The 11,642-nt window shown below is 42.0% G+C and overlaps 1 protein-coding gene across 1 annotated transcript in view; it reads left to right on the top strand.

The window, feature by feature from the left end:
* The first annotated feature begins 2,300 nt into the window (after positions 1 to 2,300).
* LOC130560269 (solute carrier family 2, facilitated glucose transporter member 9-like) overlaps positions 2,301 to 11,642 on the top strand; it is a 35,750-nt gene continuing 26,408 nt past the window's right edge. Inside the window, exon 1 of the mRNA XM_057343937.1 lies at positions 2,301 to 2,442. Coding sequence (XP_057199920.1) covers positions 2,301 to 2,442 — 142 coding nt within the window. The remainder of the gene's footprint in view (positions 2,443 to 11,642) is intronic.

Raw genomic sequence — 11,642 nt, 5'->3', positions numbered from 1 at the left:
TCCATGTATGCCAATAGGCAATTTAAACAGCATCCTCCAGCCATCGAGGAATTCCACACCTCCTTACAGTGTGACAATGGGATCTGTCCTAGTCCATTTTCTCCCTCAGTCTCTCTCTCTACACACCATAGTCCCTTTGGCATGGCTATTACTGTCCCCATAGGAGATACAACTTGTGGGACAGTATCCATACTCATGATGAACTTATCTGTACTGTTATCAGGATTGAAACATTGTACTGGAGAGCGCCATGTCTGTACGTCTAGAAGCAGCGTAACTGCAGACAATACACAATCTACATGGTATTCCAACTTCGGCACCTTTACATCCAGTCTAGTAGAGTGGGAACGATGTGGTAATAAAGTACATACATAACAATTACCTTTCATGTCACTTGTCTTTACGGTGTAATTAGCCAATCTCCACCACATGTTTGTGGCATATGAATGTGGTGGATCGTCATGGTCTAACCATGAATCATCTTCATCTATTAATTTAATTGCTTGTGCACCGGCCAGGATCAATACCAAAAATATGACTGACATATTGGACAATTTAGACCCAAATGTGTAACAGGGGAACCTTCAGAGGTGATCGGGAAGCTATAAATGGGGCAAAATTTGCCCAGGCCCTATGTTCAGCCGACAGGTGGCCCCCTCACCCACTAAAAGAGCAAGGATCTTCTGTCTGGCGCAAGCCCTCTCACCAGTGCCCTGTTACACACTTTGGGCAGGCTTCTTAGGCCCTACAGTTTCAATTGGTGATGCGGATGTTGGCAGATGCTTCAGCCTGGATGCGTGAATCCACTGCGGTTGATGATCCGTAAGCACTCCAGTTCTCGTTACTGCGATAACTACAGCTGGGCCCAGGTATCTCGGTTCCCCCACGGCGACTGGTTTCAGACTCCGAATCAGCACCTGTTGGCCTGGAATGAAATTATGGGTGGGCTTATCTGACGGAATAGGGAGAGAAAGAGAAACATCAGCACACACAGAATTCAGTTTATCAATAAGGGAAATCACGTGGTCATCCAGGATCACCTCCATGTCTCCTAGGGAAGAAACGCCTGCGCGACCTTTGACCCAAGGGGTCGGGAAAGGTCTACCCATCATAATCTCAAATGGTGAGTATTTTGTCGTTGAGGATGGGGTCATTCTCATTTCTGCCAATACGGCTGGTAGCACATCTGGCCATTTCCTGCTTGTTTCCATACAGGCTTTCGTGATCTTATCTTTGATTGTTCGGTGTGTTCGTTCCACCACCCCCGACGACTGCGGGTGATAGGGTATATTATAGTGCCAATCTATGGCTAACGCTTTAGCCAATAGTTTGGTCACGTTCGATGTGAATGGCGTGGCGTTGTCACTTTCGATAGTCATAGGAATGCCGAAGCGCGGAATTACTTCTTTCGACAGTATTTTCACTACCGTTTTCGCATCCTCCTTCGCACACGCAAAAAATTCAGGCCATTTTGAAAACCTATCGACGATAGTTAGCATGTATTTTAGATTTCCGACCGCTGGCATATGAGAAAAATCTATCTGAAGGCACTGAAAAGGCACTTCGGGAAACGGTAACGCGTCGTGTGGCGTTTTCCTGTGAGGGTTTGTTTTGGCGCATATTAAACACGAGTCTACAATTAGTTTGACCATTTTTGCTGTATCCTGTATACAATACAGGCGATTAATCATCCGTGTAACTTTAGACGTGCTGTTGTGCGAAATACCATGGTAATGTCTTATCAATACCACCAAAGACAGCTTTGGTAATGCGATTCGGCCATTTTTATCTCTTATCAAACCGTTAGCATCTGGGGCGCATCCATTTTCTGCCCAATGTTTCACGTCTCCCTGTGTGGGTTGACTGCAAAATTTTCAAATCTATGTCAGGAACGCATGATACATGTGCAGGCATCATTGTTTCTACGTCCCCACTCTGCGCTCTCTGATATGAGGAAAACTCTGCATGTTATGTGGCCCATTTGGCCATTTCATCATCATTTCTGTTGCCAACAGCGTCTGGTTCATCTCCTAACGCATGTCCCTTGACCTTCACTACAGCTAGTTCAGATGGCAACATTACAGCTTGTAATAGATCTCCCACCAACTCTGCATGTGATATTGGTTTGCCCTCAGATGTCTGAAAATTTCGTCTAGCCCAAGTCTGGGCGAAGTCTTGAACGACTCCGTATGCATATTTGCTATCCGTATAGACGGTGGCTCTTTTGCCTTTTGTTAACTCACATGCTCTTGTTAATGCAATTATTTCTGCAGCCTGTGCTGAGTTATGGTTCAGGCGATATGCCTCCACCCTCTCACCCTCCTGTGTCACAATGGCATATCCACACAGATACACTCCATCAGACGGTCTCGAACATGAGCCATCGATATATGAGTGCTCCCCCCATCCAGGGGCGTATCTTTCAGATCGACCCTGGCCGAAGTGGACCACTCAATATCATTCATGCAATCATGAGGTGCAGTTTCAGCTATCAATGTGGATAAGCCATACAGCGACTGAATTGCTGGGCTAGAAACCGAAGTGGGTTTTATGGTTAAATTTTCCGTGGCTAACAGCGTTGCTTCATAGCCAGACCTCCTTTGGGCCGTCATGTGCTGTTGATGAAGTCGATCTTGAAGTTCAAAAAATCTCTCAGACAAAGAAGGTTCAGGTGTCAAGGAGTTAACTTTATTTGATGAGGCCAAACAAACTGAGATGTCCCAAGTCATCTGAAAACTTGGTGTTTTCCAGCCTACAGTTATAGTGAAACTTAGGAAAGGAGGTTCTTTCCTAAACCAATCAGGTAAATTCCCTTTATCTTTTATTTTTTATTATCCAATCATTCTTGTCTGCCACTGTTATTTTCTAGGCAACAAGGTTTGTATCTAATGGTGGAATGTCGACCTTTACTTGGTTTTTAAAAATAAGTTTTCCTGTTGGTACCTGTTTTCAGGCCACACAGTGAACTACATGTTCAACCTTCTGAACTTTATCTAGGTCAGGCCTCAAACAGGCCTCAAAGACATCACTGAATTTTGTATTGCTGAAATCTTTTCTATACTTGGTTAAAATGATTATCATATCAAACAATACTCAATCAGTGCTTAAGTATACTGATTATATCATTAAATCATTAAATCATCTTCATATATTCACTTGTAACACTCAATCATTGGTCTGATTATTAACACATCTATGGTAATATCACTCCTATGAATACTTCTTGTAACTGGGGTGTACAACAGAGCCCAAAAGTGCAAAGTGCAAATACAACATCAACAAAATGATCAGAATTATGCACAATATATTCCCCCCTTTGGGGCTCCATAAGAGTCCCACACATGATTAAGTCTACTAATTTAAGAGGAATATCTACTACAAAGAAAATATATCTGCGTGAGCAAAATGAATCAATATCAATGATAATATTGCGTATTGTAGGTATGTATGCAAGCAAGCTATAAAAGATAAAAAATCCAACTGAACCATCTTGGTCATCTCGTAACACGGATAACACCTGCTTTTAACCAATTACTTTAGTAACCTTTCTTACTCAACTGCAAAGAGTTGATCAATTGCAAAGAGTTGATCATCACTGACTGAATAGACCATCATCTGATGATGAGGACCAGATGGAATAACTCTCTTACATGCATGCATTATGCAAGGCCAACAACATAACAATATCACAATTGGTGATAGAATACAAACAGCCAACATCAATATGTTATGCAGATTAGGGAATATGCTGTTAAACCAGTCCCAAATGGAAGAGTCTGTGTTCACTTCATTCTTTGTGATCATTGTAGACAACAATGTAATATTCTCTATTCCTTGTTCGATAAGATGTCCATCCGCGTCATTGTCTGGTATGTAGGTACAACAAGTCTCTCCTACCATAACACAAACGCCTCCCTGCGCTGCAGTGAGTTGATCCAAAACCATCCTGTTCTGGAGAGCAGTAAGTCGTAGTCCTCGCAGTTCCTCTCTGATTCCCTCCATCATGATTTTCGTCGTGTTGATAAATGAAGACAGCTCATATCTGGTGATTTCCACTTCTTCCATCAGTGATTCCATTCCCAGTGCTGGAAGGAAAGCAGCCACAAGCTTCTCAGCAATAGTCCATATGTGATGATTATTTGGCACTGGGCTTTCTCTCATGAAGTTGATTAGGTCTCTTCTTGTCCGTTGTTGGTTCTCCATTGATCGATAATGGCACCACCATGCAGTTGGACCAAAGCACAAAGTCCTGTCCACCTCTTTGGTAAGGATAAGTACACACGATAGCCACACAGCCAATAGTGTCCCTCAACGACACCTGTACCTTGTTGATCTGGAACATGCACATTTGAACGTAATGGACATTTCGCTCGTCCTCTCTCTGAAGTTAGAAAATATTGGTAGGCCACAATTGGTTGTGGTGCTGCATGGGTAGTTGTAGCAATGCCAGGTTGAGGAATCACTTGATCTGCTGTGCGTAGACATGACATACAACTTTGCCTCATAGTTGCATTTGTTTGCTGGTAGATATCTGAACATTTCTTCTCTGGTAATTTTCCCAAGAAGTGTTCTCCTGCAGTTCCTGAAGCTCCTGGAGCTCCTGAAGGTCGCTCATAACAGATGAGATTACTAGGTATATGCTTAACAGTCGCTATCTGAGCAAAGATTCTTTTAGGGATAACAGTTGATTGCCAAGTATCCATTTTTCGAGACATCATAACTTCCTTGGTCTGTTGTAGTGCGGCAGCTGCTACTGCAACCATAGCTATCTCAAATGTTGTGTTTAGGTCCTGATGTGGCCACCAGTCTCCTCCAACAGTACTATGAGGAAATTGAGCACAAACATAACAGTTTCTGGAAGCATACATCTTGACTGTATGATTAGTAAATCTCCACCACATGTTAGTAGCATAAGGATGAGGAGGATTTGGGTGATCCATCCATGAGTCCTCTGTTGTATAGTTGTCACTCTGTCGTTTATTTCGGTGTTTTGCCGCAGACTCTGGAACTAACTGACCTGGGAACAAATGTTCAGATGCAGTAGCATTTACTCCTGGGTCAGCCTGCTCCAAGGTAGTATTAAAAAAGTCTGTATCGTTCGAATTCATATCCATGTCTTTGTGCAGAGTTAAGTTGTCCTTGAAATGGGTATCTGGAAGTTCTTCTTCAGTAATCTTTCTCATAATGATTGGTATTATGATCACACATGTCAAAATGATCAACAAAGATGCTATGTCTCGCTCTCCACACAATCTTCGAAGTCTCATAGGATGGCATGGGTGTCTTGTTCCCCCCATATTGTTATTTGCAAGGTTTAATTTTAGTAAGATTCAATTCAATTCATATCCTTCTGTGTGATAAGTAAATATCATCCACTGACCTGGTTTTAATCTAGATTCTGCTTTAAATCGTGTATGACAATTATGTGGTTTGAATTTCAAAACCCCTGTGTTCAGGTTAATTGAGGGCCAAAGCAAATATTGAGTGCACACAGTTAAAGTCCAACTTGGTCTTCTTTCAGTCCATGAATCATCCTGTGTTGAAGTAATACCTACAGCCAATATAGCATTATCATGTGACAGCAATTTCAGCGGCTCTAACAGTTCCGGATGATCTTGAAATGTAGACACATAACCAGAATTCACTAGTTCTTGATAACACGGCCTCTCAGTACCTTCCTCCCTAATTGGAAAATAGAGTGATGTCCCTCTTATTTGGTCTGCAGGTGGTTTTCGGTGTGGGGTGTCATCCGTATGATTAGGTCTAAATTTTTCAGCAAATTGTTCGAAGGCAGATGACATTCTTCACATACAATGTTTATCAGGTCAATTATTAGGGTAATATTCAGTAAAGTATTTCCAAAGCCGTGAATCGATGTCCGTATATTCCAAGGTTATATAGCCAGTTGCTCTGTCCAATACTGGTCGAAGGTTTTTTCTTGCTTCTCCAACAATATACACTCACCTAAAGGATTATTAGGAACACCTGTTCAATTTCTCATTAATGCAATTATCTAATAACCACATCATTGGAAGTTGCTTCAATGCATTTAGGGGTGTGGTCCTGGTCAAGACATCTCCTGAACTCCAAACTGAATGTCAGAATGGGAAAGAAAGGTGATTTAAGCAATTTTGAGCGTGGCATGGTTGTTGGTGCCAGACGGGCCGGTCTGAGTATTTCACAATCTGCTCAGTTACTGGGATTTTCACGCACAACCATTTCTAGGGTTAACAAAGAATGGTGTGAAAGGGGGAAAACATCCAGTATGCGGCAGTCCTGTGGGCGAAAATGCCTTTGTTGATGCTAGAGGTAGGGAGAATGGGCCGACTGATTCAAGCTGATAGAAGAGCAACTTTGACTGAAATAACCACTCGTTACAACCGAGGTATGCAGCAAAGCTTTTGTGAAGCCACACCACGCACAACCTTGAGGCAGATGGGCTACAACAGCAGAAGACCCCACCGGGTACCACTCATCTCCACTACAAATAGGAAAAAAGAGCTACAATTTGCACGAGCTCACCAAATTTGGACAGTTGAAGACTGGAAAAATGTTGCTGGTCTGATGAGTCTCGATTTCTGTTGAGACATTCAAATGGTAGAGTCAGAATTTGGCGTAAACAGAATGAGAACATGGATCCATCATGCCTTGTTACCACTGTGCAGGCTGGTGGTGGTGGTGTAATGGGTGTGGGGGATGTTTTCTTGGCACACTTTAGGCCCCTTAGTGCCAATTGGGCATCGTTTAAATGCCACGGCCTACCTGAGCATTGTTTCTGACCATGTCCATCCCTTTATGACCACCATGTACCCATCCTCTAATGGCTACTTCCAGCAGGATAATGCACCATGTCACAAAGCTCGAATCATTTCAAATTGGTTTCTTGAACATGACAATGAGTTCACTGTACTAGAATTGCCCCCCCCACAGTCACCAGATCTCAACCCGATAGAACATCTTTGGGATGTGGTGGAACGGGAGCTTCGTGCCCTGGATGTGCATCCCACAAATCTCCATCAACTGCAAGATGCTATCCTATCAATATGGGCCAACATTTCTAAAGAATGCTTTCAGCACCTTGTTGAATCAATGCCACGTAGAATTAAGGCAGTTCTGAAGGCGAAAGGGGGTCAAACACCGTATTAGTATGGTGTTCCTAATAATCCTTTAGGTGAGTGTATGTTCGTCCTAATTGTGCTGTATTATCTGTAGACTTCTCTGCAATTGTTGCAAAGACTGCTAATATGCTGTCGTCATCTGCCAATATTCTGTCAATGTCCCTTGATCTATGAGTATTTGTCAAAAAGGAAGTTGACTAAAAATGTGTTGGATTAAATGGAACATTTCTGGAGTGTGATGTCTTTAGCTGTAATAACAAGCTATCTTGGGTTGTCAGTGGCACTACGTGATGCCACATGTGTAAAAATCTCTGAAATGGGTGAGGTCACTAAAGGAGTCACTGCAGGGTAACTAATATCTTTAAGCTAACTATGTTCGTCCAGTGGGTGGCCCCCACCCTCTCTACATGAGTGTAGTTCTTCCACTGGCACTTTGCCCTCGTGCTCCTACTCACAGTTCTAGTTCCTTGGTTAATACGCACACACGTATTCCCACTCTGTGATAGGTAAGTTATGACCTGTAGTTGTTAAGGTTTTCTCTCCTCGATGTTTGGGATCCTGTTTTAGTATCTGTTGTGCTGCTGGTCCTAGTAGTTGTCTGGGGTACCAAGGTATTGAAGGGTGTAGCACCACTCTCTCATGCCAGGTTTGTTGTCGGTTTGGTGAATATTCTTCTTCCTGGAGTGGAAGACATAATTTCCATGGTAATCTAATTTCCTTTCGTCGTATTAGTTCATATACGTCCGTGATGTCACTCAGAAACTCTTTTGCTTTGAGAATCTGCAGTTCTGCTTCAGATCACCCAGTCTTGTCCTGCTTAAAGGTTGTGATGAGAGTGAGAAAAAGATAGAAAGAAAAATGGAGAAAAGAAAGAGAAAGAGAGCACATAATACATAGTCCTCTCAGTTAGTTCTCTTGGGGTCATAAATGAACAAATAGACTTGTTGCTTCTTTTTGGTCTGAAGGGGAGGGGTTTTCTGCCAAAATAATAAACAAAACATAGGCTATCTTTCTGCCTATTAGTGTCTCAAAAGAATATAACTATACTGCATGCCCCAAAAGGAAAAACAATTTTATGCTATCTCCCTTACATGCCAAAACCGAGTGAGGGCTAGTTTGACTGTCGTTTCCGAAGTGGCGGCTGGCTTGACCGCAGTGATCTACGCCGGACGAACCAGGCTGCAAATATTCTGGAGTTCGTTCTGATTACCGAGTTCCTAGAGGGAGTTGGAACTGGCGAGCCACGAGGAGTTAGCATCAAATAGTGATCTGGTGAAACTGACACTTTCAATACCGAGTGGGACGGTAGGAAATTGAACAAAAACACACACACCTGCATTTCTCCTGTTTTATTCTTTACGGAAGACATTCGTCACAACTGGAGGACTAAGATTAATAATTGATGTGAAAAAGACTGCAAAGACTGATTCACTAACAAAATTCAACCAGTTATGGAACTTGCAGTGTGGAATTGAACTGAGCTTGATGTGATTCACATTTTAATGTGCTAAAGACTCTTTATGCAAATGCTTTATGGTTTCTCATTGTTGAATTCATTTACGGTTTATGTGATATGTAGGGAGTGTGTACATTGATTTGTATTTTCAAAGTGCATTTCAGAAGCGTATACAGAGTTTTGTGCTCTTTTTGAACTCAAAACGAGTAAGGGGACAAATATACCTAAAAAGTGTATTTTTGAGATTTAATTCAAGGGTTGAAAAGCGTTGCTTATGTGGGAATATTTACCTTTGAAGGAGTTCTGAGGTTGTGTTTGAGCAACCGGTATAAGGAAAAAAGAGAAATGTTAATATTTAGTTTAATAATTATCTGAAATTGTTTTTTTTCATTCCCTCTTACTGTAAGCAGCATTTTCTTTCTTTTTTTTTTTGTTGTTGTTTTCTATTTTCATTCGTATACCTTTTATTTCCTCTGTATTCCATGCAATGAAGTGTGGATTAAATTTTCAGTTCAGACTGTGCAAATATACATTCAGTAAAATCTAATACAGCGTGTGAGTGGTTAATTATTGTTACATGCCCCATGTTCTTCAGTAGTCGGATTTGGTCTTCTGTGAGAACTGCTCCATACACAGACCCCATGGTGTCTGTGGTAAATTGATAAGAAGTGTTACACCTGCCCTGTACGGTTTGTGTACGGTTGTTTAATGAGAGAAAAGAAACATACTTTAAGAATCCCCACTGTACAGCAGCGGAGCACTATTTATTCTGTTCATCCACGGAAGCGAAAGAAAAACGAAGTCTTCGCTCCCTCGCATGCTGATCTTTGGTTAGCCAATCAATGGAAGGGGGCGTTTCATACCACCCACACGTGGAAATCGATTTTTAGAGCTGTGTATTCGTTTTTTACCCCCGAAGTTAAAAACGAAAAATCAAGCCGAGTTCTCGTTTTTCCGTTTTTTGGATGGACGAAAAACGGAGATGGCGCCGTTTTCTCACTCCTGTTTGTTCAAGTTCAAACTGAAAAACAAATGACCAAAAGATACACGGACCACGGACCCACATGCATTGACGCTGCGATAATGGGCCTACAGCGCCACAGTACTGTGGAGAGCGAGACTGCACGATAAACACATAGAGCAGCTGCAGTTTGTTTGGATGGAAAGCACAACGTTTACATTTTCAAAATATTTCAGTGACTTAGGTGAATAAATAGGTTTAGTCTCCAATTAATATAATATCAATAGTAAGAAATATAAAATAATTAAAAGTTTGTTGAAACTTTTCAAAATAGCAGGGGCCAAAAAAACAAACTTTGTACTATACTTATTTCTATAAAACATCAAAATGATCCGACACTAAAAATCCCTATTTCATGCAGAATTTTGGGGGGTTGCTCTAGATCAGTGGTCACCAACCCTGCTCCTGGAGATCAACCGTCCTGAAGATTTCAGCTCTAACCCCAATCAAACACACCTGAACTATCTAATCAAGGTGTTCAGGTTTGCTTGATAATTACAGACAGGTGTGCTGAAGCAGGGTTGGAGCTGCAGTCTGCAGGACGGAGATCTCCAGGAACAGGGTTGGTGACCACTGCTCTAGATACTGTCTTGTACATGAGAGATTCTCCGGAACCACTTACAAGTTTACAGATCTTTCAATAACCATTTTTAAGAATTTGAGTTTCTTCAATTACCATAATAATGCACTTTGAGGTCCCAGTGTAGTGAAAGGTGACTCCAGAACTTCAGAACTGAATATAGGGTTATTTAAGAAAAAAGTTCTTGGAAGAACCACAAAGACTATATATGGTTCCACCAATAACCCTATTATGAGAAAATGAGCATTGAAGCACTTAAAATACAGTTTAAGGTTCGTTGAGTACACAAGAGGATATTTGAGGCACCTTTTATTTTTACAGTGTACCCACAGCATGCCCACACTTCCCCCAGTGTACCCACACCCAGCCCACACTTTCCCCAGTGTACCCACACCCAGCCCACACATCCCCCAGTGTGCCAACCCTTTGCCCACACTTCCCCCAGTGTGCAACACAAGACGCTGGTTATGTCTCTTTCATGAGGTGTTGCGCAGACCGGTCGGAATATGACAAGTGCCGCGAGAACGTTCTGAAAGCACACGGAGCTCTGCTCTTGCGGCACTTTGATGTCATACGCCGACCGGTCTCTGATGTTAGACATTCGCGGATCAGTCTCCAGCATTTCAAGAAGTCGAACATACCTAATGCAAAGTCAGAAGACACATATGCAGTATTTTGTGAGTATCAGTACTATAGGAACGTGCACTTTTTTAATCATTATATGTTAGATATAATGAAGTTTAATTGAATGGAAACATAATGTAAATGTAACAAAGTTCAATAGAAGGGAAGGAAGAGGCTGGAATCAGGGTAGAGCTGACGACTACGTACTTTATTACTTAACAAATAGCACAGGCGCTGTACGCGCTCAAATCAAAACACCCTCTCTTGAGGGTAAGAACAGTCTTTTCTGGTCAGAGCTTCCCGCTCACAATCCTCTGCTCACTCGCCCGAACTCTCTCGTCTCCAGCCGTCAGCTCCGGTCTCTCTCCCCGAATGTCTCTGCCTTGCTGCTTTTAAGCCTCTCCACGCCAGTTACTGGAACAAGGCACAGGTGTTCATTATTTGTGCGAGCGCCACTCACTCACCGCTCGTCTCCTCACTCTCTCTCCCGCTGCAGACTTCGCTGAACCACGCCCACCTTGCCACAGTAAACCTGTAGCCTTAGTTGTTTATAAGTATCATTTCTCATTATTATTTTTTGGGGTTCCAGATGTACAGTATGCACTGTTTCATTTGTTTAACTGTTTTTGAGTTGTCTGTGGACATCTTATCAAAGGAAACGAACAATTGATCTCCACAGGGACCATAAGTGAGACTGTGGTCTGTGGAAATAAATCAAGTTATCAGTATTGAAGTCATTGAATGTGTTATCTATGTATATATAATAGTAGTTTTGAAATGTCTGTTTTGCAAAAATTAACTAACCAAAACTGGAAAAATGCCTATTTGGTTAAAAAAGGTTAC

The sequence above is a fragment of the Triplophysa rosa genome, linkage group LG10 (genome assembly GCF_024868665.1).
Source record: "Triplophysa rosa linkage group LG10, Trosa_1v2, whole genome shotgun sequence".
NCBI lineage: Eukaryota > Metazoa > Chordata > Actinopteri > Cypriniformes > Nemacheilidae > Triplophysa > Triplophysa rosa.
This window is presented reverse-complemented; position numbering and strand designations above follow the sequence as displayed.